Here is a 25252-nt window from a genome sequence, read left to right as displayed (position 1 = left end):
ATTATACGCAAATTATACGCATGAGACCAAGACCGGAGAGGAAGGACCACGGGAGTTTTCGCTGCGTTCAAAATGTAGTGGTTGGGGCGTTTAAGGAGGAAGTCGCGTTTAACTGAACCGTGAAGAACGCTCTCTGTCTGTCTGTCTGTCTGTCTGTCTGTCTGTCTGTCTGTCTGTCTGTCTGTCTGTCTGTCTGTCTGTCTCTGTCTCTCTCTCTCTGTCTCTCTCTCTCTGTCTCTCTCTCTGTCTCTCTCTCTGTCTCTGTCTCTCTCTCTGTCTCTCTCTCTGTCTCTCTGTCTCTCTCTCTCTCTCTCTCTCTCTCTCTCTGCCATGCGTCACCACTCACGAACTCTGCATGGCATGCGTCGACTCTCACGAACTCTTGCCATGCGTCGACTCGAACACCAGGTTTTAAAGGTTTAATAAATTGTCTGAAATTCATATATGTCACAAAACCCTTTACCCAATCATTAAGAATAAAATTGTTAATTCAGCCTTTCACGTTTAAATGGCCATTTATATCATTTATGAAACCCGTTCGTATTTTTTCAATAATTTCAATGGCAGACAAATCTTAGTCAAACTAAGGTGACCAGAGACGCGAGATCAAGTCCAACGCAGTACTCCTAACCAATTTCTCAATAGATATATCTCGCTATAGGGATTTCATGTTGCAAGCCTTAGTCATTTATTGTGGCAACATAACTGAGAGAGAGAGAGAGAGAGAGAGAGAGAGAGAGAGAGAGAGAGAGAGAGAGAGAGAGAGAGAGAGAGAGAGAGAGAGAGAGAGAGAGAGAGAGAGAGAGAGAATATGCCACCACAATACCTACATCCCGTCCTCCTAAGTCTTCCCAACGTCCAGAAACTGTCGCATTAAAGAGCCTAGTTCATCCTAACCTACCAGAGGACTCTCAAATACAGAAAACGGAACAGTGTGTCAATTTCGCGAGCCGCAATATACCCCTTACAAGTACGGCAATTTTGTCGGCTCTTATAGGGGAGTATACATCAAAATACAACTTTACAATCAGTAACCACAACCTACCAACAACGTGCAAGAAGATTCTGGCGTTGTGTGTGGGCGAAGACTGGAAGTCGAGCCGGCAGCGGTACTCCCCCTGGTCTCTGAACTCCGCCTCACGCACCACTAGGGTCCAGTTCCACCCGCCCTGCTTGCGGATGTCCGCCCGGCCGCGGAAGAAATCCGAAGACCGTGAACTTTGACCGCCCTTCTGCTGACCTCTCGGTCTCGAGTCCACACTGTTGGGGGGAGGAGGGTAAAATTGACACAATTCAAGGTATTGGTGAGTTTTGTATCGTGTTTAGTATCAAGAAGATGATCCAGTATTCCCCTTCCTGTTATTCTGAAGCTTAGTTTAGCTGGACATGTTTTTTGTTGGGACATGTATCACTGTATTTTAAACATAAATATTTTGTTTTTAAATAAATATTTTCATTTTGATAAGCACACACACACAGTTGAGATGAGAGACCAAAGAGCCAAAGCTCAACTCCAGCAAGCACAATTAGGTGAGCATACACACAAACACACACACACACAAACACAGCTCTTTTAATTTCTGCCACAGACATTGACCTTACACAGAAGAACACAAAACCAAAGAAAATTGATCAAACGCACTTAAAGAAAAAAAAGGTTCTTTCATTAGTGATGACCCACCTGTAAACTGGAGTCTTTGTGCCGTTCTTGTACCAAAGCACCAATATCACCGGGTCCTCAGGTTCCGATATTAAGTTGCAGGGCAGCCGCACCGTCTCCCCTCTCACGACATACACGGCCGCCAGGGGCGCTGCGGGACCAAAATAAATCCAGTGTAATAATAACGTTATTGCAAATCACCCAAAAAGTAAATATTGTGCAACCGATACTAATAATAACACACACTCACGTTACTTGGAGTAATCAAATGACGTACACAATGGTCTCTAGTGAGTGTGGGGGACGAGAGAGAGAGAGAGAGAGAGAGAAACAACGAGAGACTCAATGTTTGTTACAGCCCTATTGGGTCGCAACTGGGTTCTTTCTCTGATGTTGTTAGAGGTAGGGTATCCGGCCCCAAGTTAGTAGTGGCTTTCAAGGGGTGTGTTCCGTAACGCAAGTAAATTAAAGGGGAAGGGATACGATTACACAAAATTAAATATTTATTCACCACCACCAATAAATAAATATATAAATTATCACACGGGGGGGGGGGGGGGTATAAACACTATAATAAACAATATGGTCTTCCTCTGAAGACGCGGAGTGTTCCACGGTGCTCAACGATGCTTAGCCCTTGGTCCTCTTGTGGCCTCACGATGAATCCTTCGATTCTCTCGAGTCTACCCGGGCCACAGGCCAGCCAAATCACAGTTCCACTGGGGGCACCGTCGTGGAGGCCTTCAACCACAAATCCAGCCTGTAGATGGCAGGTTCCAATCGGTTCCGCTGGTTAGGCCACTCCACGACCGATACTAGGGTTGCGAGCCCTAGGCAGGAGCCTCGTGTGATTCCACAGATCACTCTCCTCACCACAACACCCCAGTGGCTAGTCTTCTCCACTAGTCAGCCCCGGGTACGACAATCCCTGGTTCTGCCACCTCACAGGCAGGCTAACACAACAGTGTTCATCCGGGGGGGTGACTCACAGCTTCTGCAGCAAATGCGTGAAGATACTACGGTTGCCTTGGGTAGACTCATCCACCATCCGATTTAGCGGTCCCAGGTCGACTCTGTAATCAGACACGTCATCAGTACTGGTTTCACTCTAGGGCACCTCACTTACAGGCTTAGACACAAATGCCCACCTATCCACTCCATAGATGGCGTTGCTGTCTAAGCGTCACTTCACCAGAGGTCAGCAGCGGCTGTGTTATGAGCTGATCAGGACGGGAAACCAGCCCTTGTGGCCGGTATATCTCGTCCTCACTAGATGGCGTCGTCCATTTGGAGGGGGTTTCGGGAGCTGATCCACAGATGGCGCGGTCGTCACTGCTCCGTGCTCAGACGCTGGGCTCGGGTCCGTAACAATGTCACAAATGGAGCCAATCACAGCATTCAAACAATATATATGTAAAGACAACAATTAAACACATATTTCAACAAAAAAAACCACTAACCATCTCCCATCAGATCATTGCTGTTCACCTTTAAATATCAGATAATAAGCATTTTTAACACCAACTTGGCGGCATCTGTGGGTTGAATAAACTGCAATTTTGTTCATCTCTCTTGACTGGGGTCCGAGGAGGGATAGTGGCAACAGTGATGGCAACAGTAGTGGAAACGGTAATGGTACGAGTGGCAACAGAAGTGTAACACTAGTTCAACTTCTGTTGGCTCTTCTGTTAAACTTCTGTTGCCTCTTCTGTTAAACTTCTGTTGCCACGTCTGTTAAACTTCTATTGCCACTTCTCTTAAACGTCTGTTACCACTTTTGTTAAACTTCTATTGCCACGTCTGTTAAACTTCTATTGCCACTTCTGTTGCCACGTCTGTTAAACTTCTGTTGCCACGTCTGTTAAACTTCTATTGCCACTTCTCTTAAACGTCTGTTATCACTTTTATTAAACTTCTGTTGCCACGTCTGTTAAACTAGATCAACTTCTGTTGCAACAGTAGTGGCAATCGTGTAGCACCATTAATGACCCGAAATATACTACCCATGCCGGCGAACAGGTCCGCGGTCACTACAACAGCAACGTCTCTGTGTCTTCTGTCGGCCTATCTTCTTGCAGATCGGCGTTCGATCCCCGAGGGTCCAAGAGACTGGACGCCATTCGTTCACTCCCGACCTATCGTGTTCATGTATACTTAGATACAAGGCTATACCAACCAGTCTGTTGTGCGTGGTCCGAAGGCCAGGTGCTACCACAAACAGTCAGGTTGAATGGTTGTTATCCCGCCAGCCAGACGCGTTCAGGACGCCTGATGACCCTAGGAACGAGGTCATGACCCCGAGGACAGTAGAGAACTGCAGGTGGTGGCGAAAACAGGTCGTCTTGGTGACAAGACGGTAGGTCCCCAGCAAGTATGTATGAACCGTGGGTCCCCAGCAGTACCTTGGGGTCCCCAGCAGTACTCTGGGTCCCCAGTAGCACCCTGGGGTCCCCAGCAGTACCCTGCGGTCCCCAGCAGTACCCTAGGGTCCCCAGCAGTACCCTGGGGTCACCAGCAGTACCCCGGGATCCCCAGCAGTTCCCTGGGGTCCCCAGCAGTACCCTGGGGTCCCTTAGCAACAGCCTAAGTCCCCCAGGCGGGAGCGGTGCTCCGGTTACGCCCTCGAGCAAGGAAAGAATGCAGTTACCTCTTCACGTGAAGAGGTTCCGGGAAACAGGAGTCCCACCCACTCACACTGATCTATGCTTATTACCTACAGGCCCTGGGGCCAGATTCACGAAAGCACTTACGCAAGCACTTACGAACGTGTACATCTTTCCTCAATGTTTGACGGCTTTGGTTACATTTATTAAACAGTTTACAATCATGAAAACTTGCCAATCAACTGTTGTTATTGTTATAAACAGCCTCCTGGTACTTCGGAGCTCATTAACTGTTTAATAATTGTAAACAAAGCCGCCAAAGATTGAGAAAAGATGTGCAGGTTCGTAAGTGCTTGCGTAAGTGCTTTCGTGAATCTGGCCCCAGAATTGCATATACTTTCCCTGAGTTTGTTGATTCGTGTGACGCAAAAATGGACTGGCGAGAATTCTTTGCTTCACGCACGTTCCATCCTCACTTACAGCAGCATCAATATCACGACAAGCCGGAGAACAATTTTTTTTTGCGTCATGTTATTGTGTTATTTAGTTCAGAGTCGCTTTTTGCGTCCGTTCTGCAGGCTTGTAAATGGCGCGTTAGGATGATGCTAATATTTTGTTTCAACGGAACATTAGGATGATTATTTTAACTTGGATTTTTAAGAGTGGTTACTGGTAAATGTGTATTCTTGGACGATGAGGAGTTACACGAGAAAGTCACAAGTATTGTTTGGGCGAAAACTATGAATCTGCATATTGTTCTGCTTAGGATAGTACTCACCTAATTGTGCTTGCGGGGGTTGAGCTTTGGCTCTTTGGTCCCGCCTCTTAGCCGTCAATCAACTGGTGTACAGACTCCTGAGCTTCTCGAGCTCTATCATATCTACATTTGAAACTGTGTATGGAGTCAACCTCCACTACATCAGTGTCTAGTGCATTCCACCTGATAACTACTCTGACACTGAAAAAGTTCTTTCTAACGTCCCTGTGGCTCATTTGGGTACTCAGTCTCCAACTGTGTTCCCTTGTTCGCGTACCACACGTGTTAAAAAGTTTATCCTTATCTACCCTGTTAATTCCTCTGAGAATTTTGTAGGTTGTGATCATGTCTCTTCTTATTCTTCTGTCTTCCAGTGTCGTGAGGTGCATTTCACGCAGCCTTTCTTCGTAATTCATGCCTCATAGTTCTGGGACTAGCCTAGTGACATACCTCTGAACTTTTCCCAGCTTGCTTGACAAGGTACGGGCTCCATGCTGGGGCCGCATACTCCAGGATTGGTCTTACATATGCTGTGTACAAGGTTCTGAATGATTCCTTACACAGGTTCCTGAAGGCAGTTCTGATGTTAGTCAGCCTCGCATATGCCGCTGACGTAATTCTTTTTATGTGGGCTTCAGGAGACAGGTTTGGTGTGATATCAACTCCTAGATCTTTCTCTCTGTCCGTTTCATGAAGTACTTCATTTCCCATTCGGTATCCAGTGTCTGGCCTCCTGTTTCCACCATCTAGTTTCATGACCTTGCATTTACTCAGGTTGAACTTTAGTAGCCATTTGTTGGACCATTCATTCAGCCTGTCTAGATCATCTTGTAGCCTCCTATTATCATCCTCTGTTTTAATCCTCCTCATAATTTTTGCATCATCAGCAAACAATGAGAGAAACGATTCTATACCCTCTGGGGGACCATTTACATATATCAGAAACAGTATAGGTCCAAGGACTGAACCTTGCGGAACTCCACTGGTGACGTCTCGCCAATCTGAGACCTCACCCCCTCACACTGACTCGTTGTCTCCTGTTGCTCCCATTGGATAAAGTACTCCCTTATCCAATGGAGTACCTTACCTTTCACTCCTGCCTGCATCTCCAGCTTTTTCACTAGCCTCTTGTGTGGTGTGTGTGTGTGTGTGTGTGTGTGTGTGTGTGTGTGTGTGTGTGTGTGTGTGTGTGTGTGTGTAAATCAAGAAGTAAATCACTTTGAAAGTATATATAACAACAAAGAAACAAGATGAAACATCTTCAAAAGTACAGTATATATATATATATATATATATATATATATATATATATATATATATATATATATATATATATATATATATATATTAGTATATTTTGGTAGCAGTCTTTCCTGTAGACATATTTTATTAAATATGACCGAAAAAGTAAGATTAATAATTCTAACACGAATTTTCTCAATCTTTCGTACATTATGCTTCACTGTTGGAGGTAAATCAAAAATCACTTCTCCAAAATTCATTTTTATTTCTAGTCTGACGCGACACGGGCGCGTTTCGTAAAACTTATTACATTTTCAAAGACTTCACAAATACACAACTGATTAGAACTTGCATTTCCCTGATTTTATATCTACTTTTGAGTGAGGTGGGAAGGGTGATGTGGCATTACATTTGAGTGAGGTGGGAAGGATGATGTGGCATTAGAGGATATTAATAGGGTATTAAAAGTATCAACACAAGACAGAACACGAAACAATGGATATTGAATAGAAGTGTTTGTAGAAAGCCTATTGGTCCATATTTCTTGATGCTTCTATATTGGAGCGGAGTCTTGAGGTGGGTAGAATATAGTTGTGCAATAATTGGCTGTTGATTGCTGGTGTTGACTTCTTGATGTGTAGTGCCTCGCAAACGTCAAGCCGCCTGCTATCGCTGTATCTATCGATGATTTCTGTGTTGTTTACTAGGATTTCTCTGGCGATGGTTTGGTTATGGGAAGAGATTATATGTTCCTTAATGGAGCCCTGTTGTTTATGCATCGTTAAACGCCTAGAAAGAGATGTTGTTGTCTTGCCTATATACTGGGTTTTTTGGAGCTTACAGTCCCCAAGTGGGCATTTGAAGGCATAGACGACGTTAGTCTCTTTTAAAGCGTTCTGTTTCGTGTCTGGAGAGTTTCTCATGAGTAGGCTGGCCGTTTTTCTGGTTTTATAGTAAATCGTCAGTTGTATCCTCTGATTTTTGTCTGTAGGGATAACGTTTCTATTAACAATATCTTTCAGGACCCTTTCCTCTGTTTTATGAGCTGTGGAAAAGAAGTTCCTGTAAAATAGTCTAATAGGGGGTATAGGTGTTGTGTTAGTTGTCTCTTCAGAGGTTGCATGGCTTTTCACTTTCCTTCTTATGATGTCTTCGATGAAACCATTGGAGAAGCCGTTATTGACTAGAACCTGCCTTACCCTACAGAGTTCTTCGTCGACTTGCTTCCATTCTGAGCTGTGGCTGAGAGCACGGTCGACGTATGCGTTAACAACACTCCTCTTGTACCTGTCAGGGCAGTCGCTGTTGGCATTTAGGCACATTCCTATGTTTGTTTCCTTTGTGTAGACTGCAGTGTGGAAACCTCCGCCCTTTTCCATGACTGTTACATCTAGAAAAGGCAGCTTCCCATCCTTTTCCGTCTCGTAAGTGAAACGCAGCACGGAACTCTGCTCAAATGCCTCCTTCAGCTCCTGCAGATGTCTGACATCAGGTACCTGTGTAAAAATGTCGTCAACATACCTGCAGTATATGGCCGGTTTCAAGTTCATGTCGACTAAGACTTTTTGCTCGATGGTACCCATGTAGAAGTTTGCAAACAGGACACCTAGGGGAGAACCCATAGCGACCCCATCTACTTGCTTATACATATGCCCATCCGGGCTCAAGAAGGGTGCCTCTTTAGTACAAGCTTGGAGTAGTTTCCTCAGAATACTTTCTGGCATGTCAAGAGGAGTACAGGCTGGATCACGATACACTCTGTCGGCTATCATTCCGATTGTCTCGTCCACAGGTACGTTGGTAAACAGCGATTCTACGTCCAACGAGGCTCTTATCCCTGTGGCCCGTGCGCCCCGCAGTAAGTCCACAAATTCCTTTGGAGACTTCAGGCTGAAGGCGCAAGGAACATAAGGAGTCAGCAGGCCGTTGAGTCGCTTTGCCAATCTGTACGTGGGTGTGGGTATCTGGCTAATGATTGGCCGAAGTGGGTTTCCAGGCTTGTGCGTCTTGACATTTCCATACGCATATCCAGGTTTATATTCCCCAATAATCTTTGGCAGGTGGAGTCCGGATTTCTTGGCGTTCACAGTTTCGATCAGTTTGTTGACCTTTGCTTTTAATTCGGCTGTAGTGTCCTTCGTTACCCTTTGGAACTTAGTTTGGTCAGAGAGTATGATGTTCATTTTCGCCAGATATTCGTCTTTTTTAAGAATGACATATATTGGCGACTTGTCACCTCTCCTGACAACTATCTCCTTGTTCTCGCGAAGGCTTTTAGCTGCCGCTCTAAGCTCGGGGGACAGTATGGTGCTTCTGTAGTTGCCTCGATTCTTTCCTCCTTCTGCAATAAGTTCTGCTTGTAAGGTATCTTTGGTAGTGACCTTCTTTTGTGTCTCGAGGTCGAATATGTCGTCCAACAGAATTTCCAACTCCACTTTCCGGGCCATTTCACTCGGTCTGGACATAACATGACAGTTTATGCCCAGATTTAGGAGAGTGACTTGGTCCTCAGTGAGGTTAATTCCTGCAAGGTTCAGGAAGCCATCTCTTGGTCGTGGAATTGCCATAGGTCCTCCATATAATGTTGTTAGTTTCTTGATAATCCTTGTTTCAGTGCTGAGGTGATGTTGGTCTGTGAGGATGTCGAGGTGTTGTTCAATGCGGGTACGGATACTATGGTCGATGTTGCTATTTCTCCACTCGTTTGTAGCATGAAGTAGTTGCGTTTTTTTGTCTTTGATTTCATTCTCTGCCTTGTATATCTGATCACGAATCAGATCCTGGCGATATTTTATCGTGAAGGCTTGATTCCTTGCTGCTGGGTCGTGCACTTTAACATTAGTATATTTTGGTAGCAGTCTTTCCTGTAGACATATTTTATTAAATATGACCGAAAAAGTAAGATTAATAATTCTAACACGAATTTTCTCAATCTTTCGTACATTATGCTTCACTGTTGGAGGTAAATCAAAAAACCAGTGAAGCATAATGTACGAAAGATTGAGAAAATTCGTGTTAGAATTATTAATCTTACTTTTTCGGTCATATTTAATAAAATATGTCTACAGGAAAGACTGCTACCAAAATATACTAATGTTAAAGTGCACGACCCAGCAGCAAGGAATCAAGCCTTCACGATAAAATATCGCCAGGATCTGATTCGTGATCAGATATACAAGGCAGAGAATGAAATCAAAGACAAAAAAACGCAACTACTTCATGCTACAAACGAGTGGAGAAATAGCAACATCGACCATAGTATCCGTACCCGCATTGAACAACACCTCGACATCCTCACAGACCAACATCACCTCAGCACTGAAACAAGGATTATCAAGAAACTAACAACATTATATGGAGGACCTATGGCAATTCCACGACCAAGAGATGGCTTCCTGAACCTTGCAGGAATTAACCTCACTGAGGACCAAGTCACTCTCCTAAATCTGGGCATAAACTGTCATGTTATGTCCAGACCGAGTGAAATGGCCCGGAAAGTGGAGTTGGAAATTCTGTTGGACGACATATTCGACCTCGAGACACAAAAGAAGGTCACTACCAAAGATACCTTACAAGCAGAACTTATTGCAGAAGGAGGAAAGAATCGAGGCAACTACAGAAGCACCATACTGTCCCCCGAGCTTAGAGCGGCAGCTAAAAGCCTTCGCGAGAACAAGGAGATAGTTGTCAGGAGAGGTGACAAGTCGCCAATATATGTCATTCTTAAAAAAGACGAATATCTGGCGAAAATGAACATCATACTCTCTGACCAAACTAAGTTCCAAAGGGTAACGAAGGACACTACAGCCGAATTAAAAGCAAAGGTCAACAAACTGATCGAAACTGTGAACGCCAAGAAATCCGGACTCCACCTGCCAAAGATTATTGGGGAATATAAACCTGGATATGCGTATGGAAATGTCAAGACGCACAAGCCTGGAAACCCACTTCGGCCAATCATTAGCCAGATACCCACACCCACGTACAGATTGGCAAAGCGACTCAACGGCCTGCTGACTCCTTATGTTCCTTGCGCCTTCAGCCTGAAGTCTCCAAAGGAATTTGTGGACTTACTGCGGGGCGCACGGGCCACAGGGATAAGAGCCTCGTTGGACGTAGAATCGCTGTTTACCAACGTACCTGTGGACGAGACAATCGGAATGATAGCCGACAGAGTGTATCGTGATCCAGCCTGTACTCCTCTTGACATGCCAGAAAGTATTCTGAGGAAACTACTCCAAGCTTGTACTAAAGAGGCACCCTTCTTGAGCCCGGATGGGCATATGTATAAGCAAGTAGATGGGGTCGCTATGGGTTCTCCCCTAGGTGTCCTGTTTGCAAACTTCTACATGGGTACCATCGAGCAAAAAGTCTTAGTCGACATGAACTTGAAACCGGCCATATACTGCAGGTATGTTGACGACATTTTTACACAGGTACCTGATGTCAGACATCTGCAGGAGCTGAAGGAGGCATTTGAGCAGAGTTCCGTGCTGCGTTTCACTTACGAGACGGAAAAGGATGGGAAGCTGCCTTTTCTAGATGTAACAGTCATGGAAAAGGGCGGAGGTTTCCACACTGCAGTCTACACAAAGGAAACAAACATAGGAATGTGCCTAAATGCCAACAGCGACTGCCCTGACAGGTACAAGAGGAGTGTTGTTAACGCATACGTCGACCGTGCTCTCAGCCACAGCTCAGAATGGAAGCAAGTCGACGAAGAACTCTGTAGGGTAAGGCAGGTTCTAGTCAATAACGGCTTCTCCAATGGTTTCATCGAAGACATCATAAGAAGGAAAGTGAAAAGCCATGCAACCTCTGAAGAGACAACTAACACAACACCTATACCCCCTATTAGACTATTTTACAGGAACTTCTTTTCCACAGCTCATAAAACAGAGGAAAGGGTCCTGAAAGATATTGTTAATAGAAACGTTATCCCTACAGACAAAAATCAGAGGATACAACTGACGATTTACTATAAAACCAGAAAAACGGCCAGCCTACTCATGAGAAACTCTCCAGACACGAAACAGAACGCTTTAAAAGAGACTAACGTCGTCTATGCCTTCAAATGCCCACTTGGGGACTGTAAGCTCCAAAAAACCCAGTATATAGGCAAGACAACAACATCTCTTTCTAGGCGTTTAACGATGCATAAACAACAGGGCTCCATTAAGGAACATATAATCTCTTCCCATAACCAAACCATCGCCAGAGAAATCCTAGTAAACAACACAGAAATCATCGATAGATACAGCGATAGCAGGCGGCTTGACGTTTGCGAGGCACTACACATCAAGAAGTCAACACCAGCAATCAACAGCCAATTATTGCACAACTATATTCTACCCACCTCAAGACTCCGCTCCAATATAGAAGCATCAAGAAATATGGACCAATAGGCTTTCTACAAACACTTCTATTCAATATCCATTGTTTCGTGTTCTGTCTTGTGTTGATACTTTTAATACCCTATTAATATCCTCTAATGCCACATCATCCTTCCCACCTCACTCAAATGTAATGCCACATCACCCTTCCCACCTCACTCAAAAGTAGATATAAAATCAGGGAAATGCAAGTTCTAATCAGTTGTGTATTTGTGAAGTCTTTGAAAATGTAATAAGTTTTACGAAACGCGCCCGTGTCGCGTCAGACTAGAAATAAAAATGAATTTTGGAGAAGTGATTTTTGATTTACCTCCAACAGTGAAGCATAATGTACGAAAGATTGAGAAAATTCGTGTTAGAATTATTAATCTTACTTTTTCGGTCATATTTAATAAAATATATATATATATATATATATATATATATATATATATATATATATATATATATATATATATATATATATATATATATATATATATATATATATATATATTATATATTTTTTGGCCTATATTTGTGGATTTGCCTTGCTAACAATTTGTATGTTGTAAAGGTTAGGTTTCACATGAGCACATTCCTCATTGGAAAACGTAGAATGAGAGATAAGGTAGAACTGTGTCTCACATCAGAATGAGAAAAGAACGTTGGAAAGTTTAATTATATTTTGATTTAATTCCGAGTTCTGTGGGAACTGAGAATCAGCCCCTCAGAGTATCTCCTAAATTATAATCTTTATTATAGAGAAAATTACCTTGCACATTCTCAGGAGGATGAGGAGAAGCAATTCATTAAAAAAAATGTCATTAACACTTGGGAACATGACTCGTAATTAACCTGCTTCATTACTCGTGCTGATATTCACCAATTAGAGACCTTAATTACTCTGTGACAAAAGCCTCTCCTCCTCCTCTTCCTCCTTCCCTCCCTCCCCCCCCCCCGGCCACTTTGTGATCACAAGTGATTGAGGAAGGATCGAAGCATATAATTCCAATTCTGGTGATTTGTAGAGTGTAATTACCCCCCCCCCCCCACACGCCCTCATTTCGTACCCATGCCTCATTGTAACGTTCCATTACTATCACAGGTTTATGTCGTCTGGCCACGGATGCCCTCGAGCCATGGGGGTAAACACACTCAAGTGCCTCATCGACCCCCAAACCCTCACTTGAGACCATTTTTTTTACCCCCATAATCAAAAGGAAGAGTTTCCATCAACAGTCTTAAACCTGAGCATGGGTGCGGGGGGGGGGGGGGGGGGGATATAATTACATGTTTCCAGACTAGTCTTGAACTAGGGTAGCAGGAAGGGTAATATCTTCTTTTTGGAAATTAGTGAAATTTTTTTTTTTTCAGTGTACCATTTTCCGGTAGGAAAAGTTAATATTCGTGTGTGTGTGTGTGTGTGTGTGTGTGTGTGTGTGTATGTGTGTGTGTGTGTGTGTGTGTGTGTGTGTGTGTGTGTGTGTGTGTGTGTGTACTCACCTAGTTGTACTCACCTAGTTGTGCTTGCGGGGGTTGAGCTCTGGCTCTTTGGTCCCGCCTCTCAACTGTCAATCAACAGGTGAACAGATTCCTGAGCCTATTGGGCTCTATCATATCTACACTTGAAACTGTGTATGGAGTCAGCCTCCACCACATCACTTCCTAATGCATTCCATTTGTCAACCACTCTGACACTGAAAAAGTTCTTTCTAATATCTCTGTGGCTCATTTAGGCACTCAGTTTTCACCTATGTTCCCTTGTGCGTGTGCCCCTTGTGTTATTTAGCCTGTCTTTATCTACCCTATCAATTCCTTTGAGAATCTTGAATGTGGTTATCATGTCCCCCCTAACTCTTCTGTCTTCCAGCGACGTGAGGTTTTATTCACGTAGTTTCTCCCCGTAGCTCATACCTCTCAGCTGTGTGTGTGTGTGTGTGTGTGTGTGTGTGTGTGTGTGTGTGTGTGTGTGTGTATGTGTGTGTGTGTGTGTGTGTATGTGTGTGTGTGTGTGTGTGTGTGTGTGTGTGTGTGTGTGTGTGTGTGTGTGTGTGTGTGTGTGTGTGTGTGTGTGAGTTTGATTTATTATCAAAGATTTTAGCCTTGAGAGAGTCATAAAGTGCGAAGCGACCGCACTCGGAATAATGTGGAATGAATCACATTACCACCCTAGAAAATATTAATTCTTTACAGAGAGCTTCGACTCTCTCAACCTTATTCACAAGATTTAGTGTATTCTCTAAACCTACGACCAGGGGAGCCGGTCGGCCGAGCGGACAGCACGCGGGACTTGTGATCCTGTGGTCCTGGGTTCGATCCCAGGCGCCGGCGAGAAACAATGGGCAGAGTTTCTTTCACCCTATGCCCCTGTTACCTAGCAGTAAAATAGGTACCTGGGTGTTAGTCAGCTGTCACGGGTTGCTTCCTGGGGGTGGAGGCCTGGTCGAGGACCGGGCCACGGAGACACTAAAGCCCCGAAATCATCTCAAGATAACCTCAAGATAACGACGATTCACAGCAGCAATTGAGCCAAACTCTTGTCCACACCAAGAGTGTATGTATTATGAGCCTCTTGTTGACCCGCAAATATACATAGACTGTCTCACGCGTTATGTATCATTTTATGAGCATTGCAATACAATTATACATAGATAATTTGTTTGTAATTTGACACACAACTGGTGTTGTGGTTGTAAAGAAGGATTTATTAGTCACATACAACACTGTAGCGAGCAGAAGACGCGTTGTATTAAGTTGTATAATCTGCACTTAAATGAAAATACAACTGTCTTTCAACATAGAGGAGCAAGTGCAATATTTTCTTGTTGCACAGACAATACAATTGTCTGTGCAACAAGCAAACAACTTTCATAACAAAACACAAAACAATTGTCCTGATACCACCCAACAAAAATGGTAGCTGTCTTAACGACAAATAAACTAGGTAATTGTCCCTTCAACGACAAGTTATCCTCACAAGAACACAAATGTCTTTGCAGCAAACAACACATCTGCCTTTCGGACAAACAAATAACATAATTATGCTCGCGACAAACAAAAAAACCAATTGTTCTCGCTATGAAGAAGACAAATTGTCTCGTGATATGCAAACAAGAAAACTGCTATTCCGACGAACAGACAACTGTCCTTGTAACAATTAAACAACACAACTGTCTTCACTGTAAACAAACACAATAACTGTCCTCACTACAATCAAACAAGTCAACTGTCCTCGCGACAAACAAGACAAACGACAAAGCTCTCTTGCCTACAAAACACTGGAAATGAATGTGAGTGTGTGTGTGTGTGTGTGTGTGTGTGTGTGTGTGTGTGTGTGTGTGTGTGTGTGTGTGTGTGTGTGTATGTGTGTGTGTGTGTGTGTGTATGTGTGTGTGTATGTGTGTGTATGTGTGTGTGTGTGTGTGTATGTGTGTGTGTATGTGTGTGTGTGTGTGTGTGTGTGTGTGTGTGTGTGTGTGTGTGTGTGTGTGTGTGTGTGTGTGTGTGTGTGTGTGTGTGTGTGTGTGTGTGTGTGTGTGTGTGTGTGTGTGTGTGTGTGTGTGTGTGTGTGTGTGTGTGTATGTGTGTGTGTGTGTGTGTGTGTGTGTGTGTGTGTGTGTGTGTGTGTGTGTGAGTTACGGAGCAATATGTTAATATACATTAACATATTCTACGCTATTTTAACTCAATTACAATTTTGTTTTTAAACTGTTCATTGTGTCTAGCTTGAAGCTGTTACTGATAATTCTAGGTCACGTCTAATGGTCCTATAATCAAGGAGTTAATAATGCGTAATCATATAGATAATTCCTTGTAATTATGGAATTAATTCAACGTAATGACGTAGTTAAGATGTCGAGGTGAGAGAGAGTCATTATCATTCACGAGAGTTCAATCTAGACGACTAAAGTGGATGTCAACGAGTCGTCATCACACTAGGGGAGGGTCGAACCCTGGGGGACTCACCAGGCTACGTCATCACACTAGGGGAGGGTCGAACCCTGAGGGCCTCACCAGGCTACGTCATCACACTAGGGGAGGGTCGAACCCTGAGGGCCTCAACAGGCTACGTCATCACACTAGGGGAGGGTCGAACCCTGGGGGACTCACCAGGCTACGTCATCACACTAGGGGAGGGTCGAACCCTGAGGGCCTCACCAGGCTACGTCATCACACTAGGGGAGGGTCGAACCCTGAGGGCCTCAACAGGCTACGTCATCACACTAGGGGAGGGTCGAACCCTGGGGGACTCACCAGGCTACGTCATCACACTAGGGGAGGGTCGAACCCTGAGGGCCTCAACAGGCTACGTCATCACACTAGGGGAGGGTCGAACCCTGAGGGCCTCAACAGGCTACGTCATCACACTAGGGGAGGGTCGAACCCTGAGGGCCTCACCAGGCTACGTCATCACACTAGGGGAGGGTCGAACCCTGAGGGACTCAACAGGCTTCCTCATCACACTAGGGGAAGGGTCATTTACAACTCATCAGAGCAATGGTTATTTCACATTCAATAGAAAGTTATTTTCTCAATTTCCTTCTCACGAGAAGATTACCAGATATGAACAAGGTCCATACTATGAAGTATGATCATACTTCATACGATCAATTCTATAGTATGACTGCCGAGTTCCTTGTCCGAAACTCGGGAAGGAATCACATATATTTATATATATATATATATATATATATATATATATATATATATATATATATATATATATATATATATATATATATATATATGTCGTACCTAGTAGCCAGAACGCACTTCTCTGCCTACTATGCAAGGCCCGATTTGCCTAATAAGCCAAGTTTTCATGAATAAATTGTTTTTCGACTACCTAACCTACCTAACCTAACCTAACCTAACTTTTTCGGCTACCTAACCTAACCTCACCTATAAAGATAGGTTAGGTTAGGTTAGGTAGGGTTGGTTAGGTTCGGTCATATATCTACGTTAATTTTAACTCCAATAAAAAAATATTGACCTCATACATAATGAAATGGGTAGCTTTATCATTTCATCAGAAAATAATTAGAGAAAATATATTTATTCAGGAAAACTTAGCTTATTAGGCAAATCGGGCCTTGCATAGTAGGCTGAGAAGTGCGTTCTGGCTACTAGGTACGACATATATATATATATATATATATATATATATATATATATATATATATATATATATATACATATGGTATTAATTTCATCAACACAAGACAGAACACGAAACAATGGATATTGAATAGAAGTGTTTGTAGAAAGCCTATTGGTCCTATATATATATATATATATATATATATATATATATATATATATATATATATATATATATATATATATATTATATATATATATATATATATATATATATATATATATATATATATATATATATATATATATGTAGGACCAATAGGCTTTCTACAAACACTTCTATTCAATATCCATTGTTTCGTGTTCTGTCTTGTGTTGATGAAATTAATACCATATGTATATATATATATATATATATATGTCGTACCTAGTAGCCAGAACACACTTCTCAGCCGACTATGCAAGGCCCAATTTGCCTAATAAGCCAAGTTTTCATGAATTAATTGTTTTTCGACTACCTAACCTACCTAACCTAACCTAACCTAACTTTTTCTGCTACCTAACCTAACCTAGCCTATAAAGATAGGTTAGGTTAGGTTAGGTAGGGTTGGTTAGGTTCGGTCAAATATCTACGTTAATTTTAACTCCAATAAAAAAAAATTGACCTCATACATAATGAAATGGGTAGCTTTATCCTTTCATAAGAAAAAAATTAGAGAAAATATATTAATTCAGGAAAACTTGGCTTATTAGGCAAATCGGGCCTTGAATAGTAGGCTGAAAAGTGAGTTCTGGCTACTAGGTACGACATATATATATATATATATATATATATATATATATATATATATATATATATATATATATATATATGTTATATAGTTATATATATGTTATATATATATGACGAATATGGATTGCATGGCCTGCACTGTGGAAAATCGGGTGGTTGGCACACTAGACACGACGAAGTCAACGACATCATTAAAAGAAGCCTTGCCTCTGCTCAGTGTCCAGCGGAGAGAGAGCCCCGCAACCTACTGAACCGTGACTCTGTTAGCTTTGCCGGCCGACCAGACGGAATCACACTGCGTCCGTGGAAGGGTGGCAGGCAGTTAGCATGGGACTATACTTGCGTATCCACCCTGGCAACGACATACATCACCCTCTCTGCCGGCACGGCAGGAGCCGCAGCGACACACAGAGAAAAACAAAAGTCAGTCAAGTACAGGCAATTAGATCAAAGGTACAATTTCGTTCCAATAGGGTCTGAGACCCTAGGCCCATGGGGTGAGAGTGCAAGAAGGTTTCTTAAGGATCTTGGTTCCAAGCTCATTGACACCACAAGAGACCCTAGAGCAGCAAGTTTTCTCTTTCAGCGCCTCAGTGTCGCGATCCAGAGGGGAAATGCCCGCTGCATCCTCGGTTCCTGCCCGGCGTCGGAGGAGTTCGAGGAAATCTACAGCCTCTAGGAAGCGAACTTTTTCTTGTGTCCTCTTAATGTTCATTTTTTGTATAAAATCAGATATGTAACTGTATAACCTTGCATAATAAAGTGTACATCATAATAAAAAAAAAAAGGGGGTGGTAGGAGAAGTGAACACTCTTTCGTATTCAGAGTTAAATGTCAAATTTTTCCCTGAGTGCTCTGTGTTCCCTTCTCTGAGGCTGTGGGTCCCTATAATTACACCAGTGGTGGTACCCCCCTATATATATATATATATATATATATATATATACTGATGGTCCCTGACCTTTGACCTTGACAACCTGACCACTATAGGTGCTTTCGAGAGTCAACTCACAATACGTTTTAATGTTTGCATTTGCATGACACTGCGAGAGAGAGAGCTTGCAGCCTGGCCTGACAAGCGTTGACATGTTGCAAATGCCATGATGACAGAGAGCTTTATTGCGTTGACCTGGGTGACAATGGTACCACGAGACCTGGGGGACAATGGTACCACGAGACCTGGGGGACAATGGTACCACGAGACCTGGGGGACAATGGTACCACGAGACCTGGGGGACAGTGGTACCACGAGACCTGGGAGACAATGGTACCACGAGACCTGGGGGACAGTGGTACCACGAGACCTGGGGGACAATGGTACCACGAGACCTGGGGGGACAATGGTACCACGAGACCTGGGGGACAATGGTACCACGAGACCTGGGGGACAATGGTACCATGAGACCTGGGGGACAATGGTATCAGTGCGAGACCTGGGGGACAATGGTACCAGTACGAGACCTGGGGGACAATGGTACCATGAGACCTGGGGGACAATGGTACCAGTACGAGACCTGGGGGACAGTGGTACCACGAGACCTGGGGGACAATGGTACCACGAGACCTGGGGGACAATGGTACCACAAGACCTGGGGGACAGTGCTACCACGAGACCTGGGGGACAGTGGTACCACGAGACCTGGGGGACAATGGTACCACGAGACCTGGGGGGGACAATGGTACCACGAGACCTGGGGGACAGTGGTACCACGAGACCTGGGGGGACAATGGTACCACGAGACCTGGGGGACAATGGTACCACGAGACCTGTTGACACAGGGTTGAGTGGAAACTGTATTTAAAATCATATCTTTCCTCTTGAGTATTTGTGATGACTTTTGATGGTGTGATGATACCATCTAGTGTCACTGTACTTCCGGGTTATGTGATGAGTTGGTCACCATCTAGTGATGAGTTTCTTAAAGCGGGGAAAAAAAGTTAGGTCATTCCAGCTTAGTATCAAACACCTAAGAGCTATAAAGTGAACGTAAATCGAACACACGTATTCGAACATTTGCATACACCTCCCCCCCCTGCCCCCCCATCCCCCTCCCCCCTCCCCCCCTCCCCCCCATCCCCCTCCCCCCTCCCCCCCTCCCCCCTCCCCCCTCCCCCCTCCCCCCCCACAAGCAACAATTGGGCAAGTTGCAAGCAACGTCTTGAAAGCTCCCTCCTGGAGTCCGCTCAATCGTGTTTTAATGTTTAGTTTTTTTTCAGCCCTCTATAAAAAAAAAAAGATTGTATTATACTCTTTATTATCTGTAAGTAATCTCCTTTTTACACATTATTACCTTTAAGTAATCTCCAGCTTTAAGTACGACGCTTTTAAGTAATCAACGGAAGGTAGATTTTACTTAAAGGAGCTGATAATGACTATGAAACACTTATGAGATGGTTAGTTACTAAAACAGCCTCCATATAAAACAGCCTCCATATAAAACAGCCTCCACATAAAACAGCCTCCACATAAAACAGCCTCCACATAAAACAGCCTCCACATAAAACAGCCTCCACTTAAAACAACTTCCACATAAAACAGCCTCCACATAAAACAGCCTCCATATAAAACAGCCTCCACATTACACAGCCTCCACATAAAACAGCCTCCACATAAAACAGCCTCCACATAAAACAGCCTCTTTACATGGTATAAGATAGTTTAAAGAAAAAACCCAAAACTATTAACTTACATTAAAAAAAGAAAGAAAAATCCATAGATGAATTTTAACGTTGACAAATTTTTGCAGTTTAATAAGTACTTCTTCGACACACACATTCAACAAAAGCCAAACTAAACAAAAGCCTTCTGAAGATATTATAAGAGAAAGTAAAACAAGAGTTTTGTGAAGAAGCAAAGTTCTTGGGAGTGTGTGTGTGTGTTTAGCGGAGCCTCAGCCAAACACTTCGTTCGGTGTTGTGTGTGTGTGTGTGTGTGTGTGTGTGTGTGTGTGTGTGTGTGTGTGTGTGTGTGTGTGTTCAGCGGAGCCTCAGCCAAACACTTCGTTCGGTGTTGTGTGTGTGTGTGTGTGTGTGTGTGTGTGTGTGTGTGTGTGTGTGTGTGTGTGTGTGTGTGTGTTTAGCGGAGCCTCAGCCAAACACTTCGTTCGGTGTTGTGTGTGTGTGTGTGTGTGTGTGTGTGTGTGTGTGTGTGTGTGTGTGAGTGCTTGCGTGCGTGCGTCGCGCCACTAATGAGGTCCCACCCTCCGCCATTGTCGTGGTCACTGAGGAACGAGCATTTAAAACTTTCTAGTTTGCGTTAAGTTTATTTTTCAAGCCATTGTGACGGTGGCAACGAGGAGGCAAAAAATATATATTAAAAAGAAAATAAAGAACGTAAAACCCCCAACGTATTAAGTAAAGTTAATTCCACTAACATTAATAATTAAAACAAATTTACGTAAAAAAATATTAACCTTTGATTTGCAATTTCAATTATTATCCTTGGTTGACACTGAATTTTATATTGGTTTCGTTCTCGACTCACGATCGGGAAACTCGGGTTCGAATCCCCGCGGTGAACCAACACAAATGTTTCCTTTCACCTTATGCAGCTATTCCCTACAGAGTGAATAGGTACCCAGGAGTTAGTCAGCTTGTTCTTGGGGGTTACGTCTTCGGGGGGTGGGGGGTATCAGTAGCTCCACCTTGGGGGGAGACCCCGATATAAGCCTAACGTTTATATATATATACACGGGCTGCATGTCCCACCGACCAAATTAATTATTAAGCTGAATAACCTTGTTAATGATCAACTGCTGAACCAGGCTGTTCCTCCGATTAGCCACTCCGTTAAAAAAAAATGCAGCCGTCTTATCTAAGCTAAGAAAAGCTAAGCAAACAATCTCACTTAAGCTAACGAGGCGAATGCACAGAAAACGTCAGGATTAACGGCCATTAGTTTGTTTCTAGTACGTTGCGTTCTGAACGGAATACGTAAGAAATACCTAAGATGAACACGTTGAAGGGGTTGAATGGTTGAATACGTAAGAAATGCAACGTAATTGATAGAGAGAACTGGGAGGCTGTACACAAACACACAATGATTAGCTACAGATAGCCGTCTACAGACCAATCTTAAAGATCTCATATATATATATATATATATATACAAACATATATACAATGCTTCCACCCCTCCAACCTCTTAAGATAACCCCCCCCAGACATCTTGAGATAACTCCCCGTCCTTAAATAACCCCCCCCCCCAACCCCACGAGCACATGGCAGAGAATAAGCCCCAATAACGTGACTGAAACACGTTTCAAAAGTAAAGGGGCGGACGAAACACATCTTAAGACTTGTGACATGAAGTTGAAGCGACCTTATATCCATCCGTCGACCCCCCCCCCCCCCCCGTAGTGCTATATAGTCGTAATGGCTTGGCGCTTTCCCCCTTGATAATTCCTTCACCCTTCCACTTAAAACGTTGGATTATGAGAGGAAAAACAAGCAAAAACGTTCTTCAAGTCTTATAATAAAACAAAATCTCTATTCCTTTCATTTTAGATTTGCATAACGCAGATATCCGGATATCATTCTATTGGCAGATAGCATCTTACAGAACACTTTACCTGAAAAGATCATCTTTTAGGGAGACACAGATAGCTACCATTTCCAGGGAGAGTTGGATATATTATTCGTGTCAATAGGCACAGAAACTTTTGAATTAGGGTAAAGACTTGGGCTCATAATGTATCAAAAGAAGGCTTCGCGCCAGGATAAAGTTGACTGTGGAACACATCGTAAGAAAACCAAAGACTTAGATCAACCGGTTTCGTTTCTCAGACTCCCAGTGTGAAGGTCTGACCTGGCCTTTCCCCTGCGGACATTTCTGTGCTCTGGACACGTCATAAGCATTTCTAAAACTTCGGAGACAAATTGTATTTAAAATAAAGTGTTAAATTGTTAATAAAGTGTTAATAAAGAGGGGGTTATAAAGCAACCCTTCCACCATCAACCTTCATCAACTAACCACTGAAATACATCCCCAACCACTAAAAAATACAGCCTACATCAACCACCACCTGGCAGCCACTGAGATACACCCAACCACATCACCACCACCATCACACACACACACACACACACACACACACACACACACACACACACACACACACACACACACACACACACACACTCGAACAACCAATCACCAATCCGCCATTAAACGCACACAACTCCACCAAAAAATACCAATTTCTTAAAAAGGGGAATTTTTATCGTCCAAAGCCAATGCAAGCAGCGATTTGCTTTTATCGATCAGTGTCTTGCGAGCGACACTGTTCATATATATATGAAATTCTCTGAGTTCTATACGATGTTTAGTACCTCTCTGGCGGCTTTGTAAGCCGTGTTTTATCGCTCTGTAAATCTAGCAACAAACACATATTTTAAGTTTGTTTTGTAAACCACTATGTATCGCTGACTCGGTGATAAAAGAGGATCAAGGTAAACTTTGCTTGGGGGGGAGAGTTTTATACTCAGCTACTTGCGATTCATTATGTAGGTAAGGTAGATGATTAAGAGGAGAAAGTACTAAGTCACTATGATTACAGAGCTCTTGACCACCCATTACGTGTAATTGGCTATTTGTGCTTTGCAGGATACAGCTGAAATTCTTGCACCCACCTTTTTTTAGTCGCTGGCAACTAGCTTGCAATGGCTGCAAGCCTATGTGTCTCATCAGCCCGTCCTTTAAAGGTTTCCCAATGGCGAGAAACCGTCGTACTAAAATGGCCTTATCCTAACCCCACCAGAGGACCCAAAACAGAAAACGGGGACGATATGTCAATTTCGCGAGCAGCTACCCTTTTCTAGTACGATGAATTTTTTTTGGCCTTAGGTGAAGTATATACGTCAAAATGCGACGGTTCTAACGTCCTATTAACTGCTAAAATTGTTAATGGAGTTGTTCTTCAACCACCACCTAGTTTAATTCAATTTCGTATTACTATTACGTTACGTAGCCAAACCTACTGCTTAACGAATTTGCTATACCAGCTGACTATATCTTTCACTCTAGTCTACTATACGAACCCTATATAAATTCCCATGCAATAAGGTGGTTTTCGAGCCGTATACAAGTCCACACGCAATGCGAGAATTATCGAATCCTATGAAAAGTTCATATTCAAAAAGTGTGTGTGTGTGTGTTTCTCTGTGGAATCCAATAGCAAAATGGAATTCATCAACTAGAGAGGAGAGATGAGCAGGACTCTAGAACGGTCCATTACAGCCATCAGTTTCATGGGGATATCCCATTAAAGACGCAAGAACCACCACTCTGCAGATGGGGGGAAGAAGATGTATGAAGTGCTCTCGTCCGCTCCTAAGTGGTGCTGCTGTTTTCTTCTCAAACTTTTTCAAAATTTTGAGGAAATGAGAAATGAAGGGTTTTGTGTGTTTGTGTGGCTATGTTTTGTATCATGGGCGTATAGGGAAGTTGGAAGTTGTGTGTTTATAGCCTTTTCAACTAGTAAAGAATATATATATATATATATATATATATATATATATATATATATATATATATATATATATATATATATATACAAACATATATATACATATATGAGCAAAGCATGAACGGTCCCTAAGCACAGATATGACTGTAATTCCAATACACACAGAGGATTCGAACCCAGTCCACTGGGGTTCTCCCCTACCAAGAGCACCGACACCATGACCACTGCACCCAGCGAGCGTCTGTAAGCTTTGGGTGGTCGTGGGACTTATATAGACAATCGTTGGTGCAATTGGTGGAGAGATCCCTGGTGGCCTAGGTTCGAATCCTCGAAGGGGGGTCTTTGAGTTACAGTGATATTTGTGCTTCGGGATTATTCAAACTGTGTGTGTGTGTGTGTGTGTGTGTGTGTGTGTGTGTGTGTGTGTGTGTGTGTGTGTGTGTATGTGTGTGTGTGTGTGTGTGTGTGTGTGTGTGTGTGTGTGTATTCACCTAGTTGTACTCACCTAGTTGTGTTTGCGGGGGTTCAGCTCTGTCTCTTTGGTCCCGCCTCTCAACCGTCAATCAACAGGTGTACAGATTCCTGAGCCTATTGGGCTCTATCATATCTACACTTGAAGCTGTGTATGGAGTCAGCCTCCACCACATCACTACATGATGTGTGTGTGTGTGTGTGTGTGTGTGTGTGTGTGTGTGTGTGTGTGTGTGTGTGTGTGTGTGTGTGTGTGTGTGTGTGTGTGAGTACATCAACCATAATGTACTCATATGCATTTGCTTACACGGAGGCATAAGCTCCTGGGCCCTTCCTCTCTAATGCTAGTTACCTGCTGCCAAGTCCTTAACCCAGTGATTTAGAAATATTTTGAAATATGTTGACAACATATTTCATTAAAATTATGTGTGTTGGGAACATGTTCCTCCCTGATCTTCTTTCCCTCAGTGATAGAGCCCAAACTCCCATATCTATTCATCGTAGAAATGAGCCTTCTGGCATGTCTCTGGATCTTTTCAACTTTGGATTCCGTGCCTGGACTGCATACGCAGCACTTAGTTTCACGTAGGTTGCGGACAAAGACGGATAGAGGAAGGGATAGGTGGCACAAGTCCAGGCAGCCTACACCTGCCTGCACAGCCTGCAGCATCTGCTCGTCGAGGATGGTTAAGGGGATAGGATGGATGGAGGGTAGGATGGCTGGGGGAAGAACGTTAGGAGGTAGGATGGTTGAACGTAAGACAGCTGGGGGTAGTATGGTTCT

The 25252-nt window shown here is 43.4% G+C and overlaps 1 protein-coding gene across 1 annotated transcript in view; it reads right to left on the bottom strand.

Moving 5' to 3' along the window:
* The window catches only part of LOC123761967 (uncharacterized), a 165276-nt gene that overhangs the window by 61629 nt on the left and 78395 nt on the right, over positions 1–25252 (bottom strand). The window contains exons 2-3 of the mRNA XM_069335687.1: positions 1682–1811; positions 1046–1260 (exon numbers count right to left, since the gene is read on the bottom strand). Coding sequence (XP_069191788.1) covers positions 1046–1260; positions 1682–1811 — 345 coding nt within the window. The remainder of the gene's footprint in view (positions 1–1045; positions 1261–1681; positions 1812–25252) is intronic.

The sequence above is a fragment of the Procambarus clarkii genome, chromosome 34 (assembly GCF_040958095.1).
Source record: "Procambarus clarkii isolate CNS0578487 chromosome 34, FALCON_Pclarkii_2.0, whole genome shotgun sequence".
Lineage (NCBI taxonomy): Eukaryota > Metazoa > Arthropoda > Malacostraca > Decapoda > Cambaridae > Procambarus > Procambarus clarkii.
This window is presented reverse-complemented; position numbering and strand designations above follow the sequence as displayed.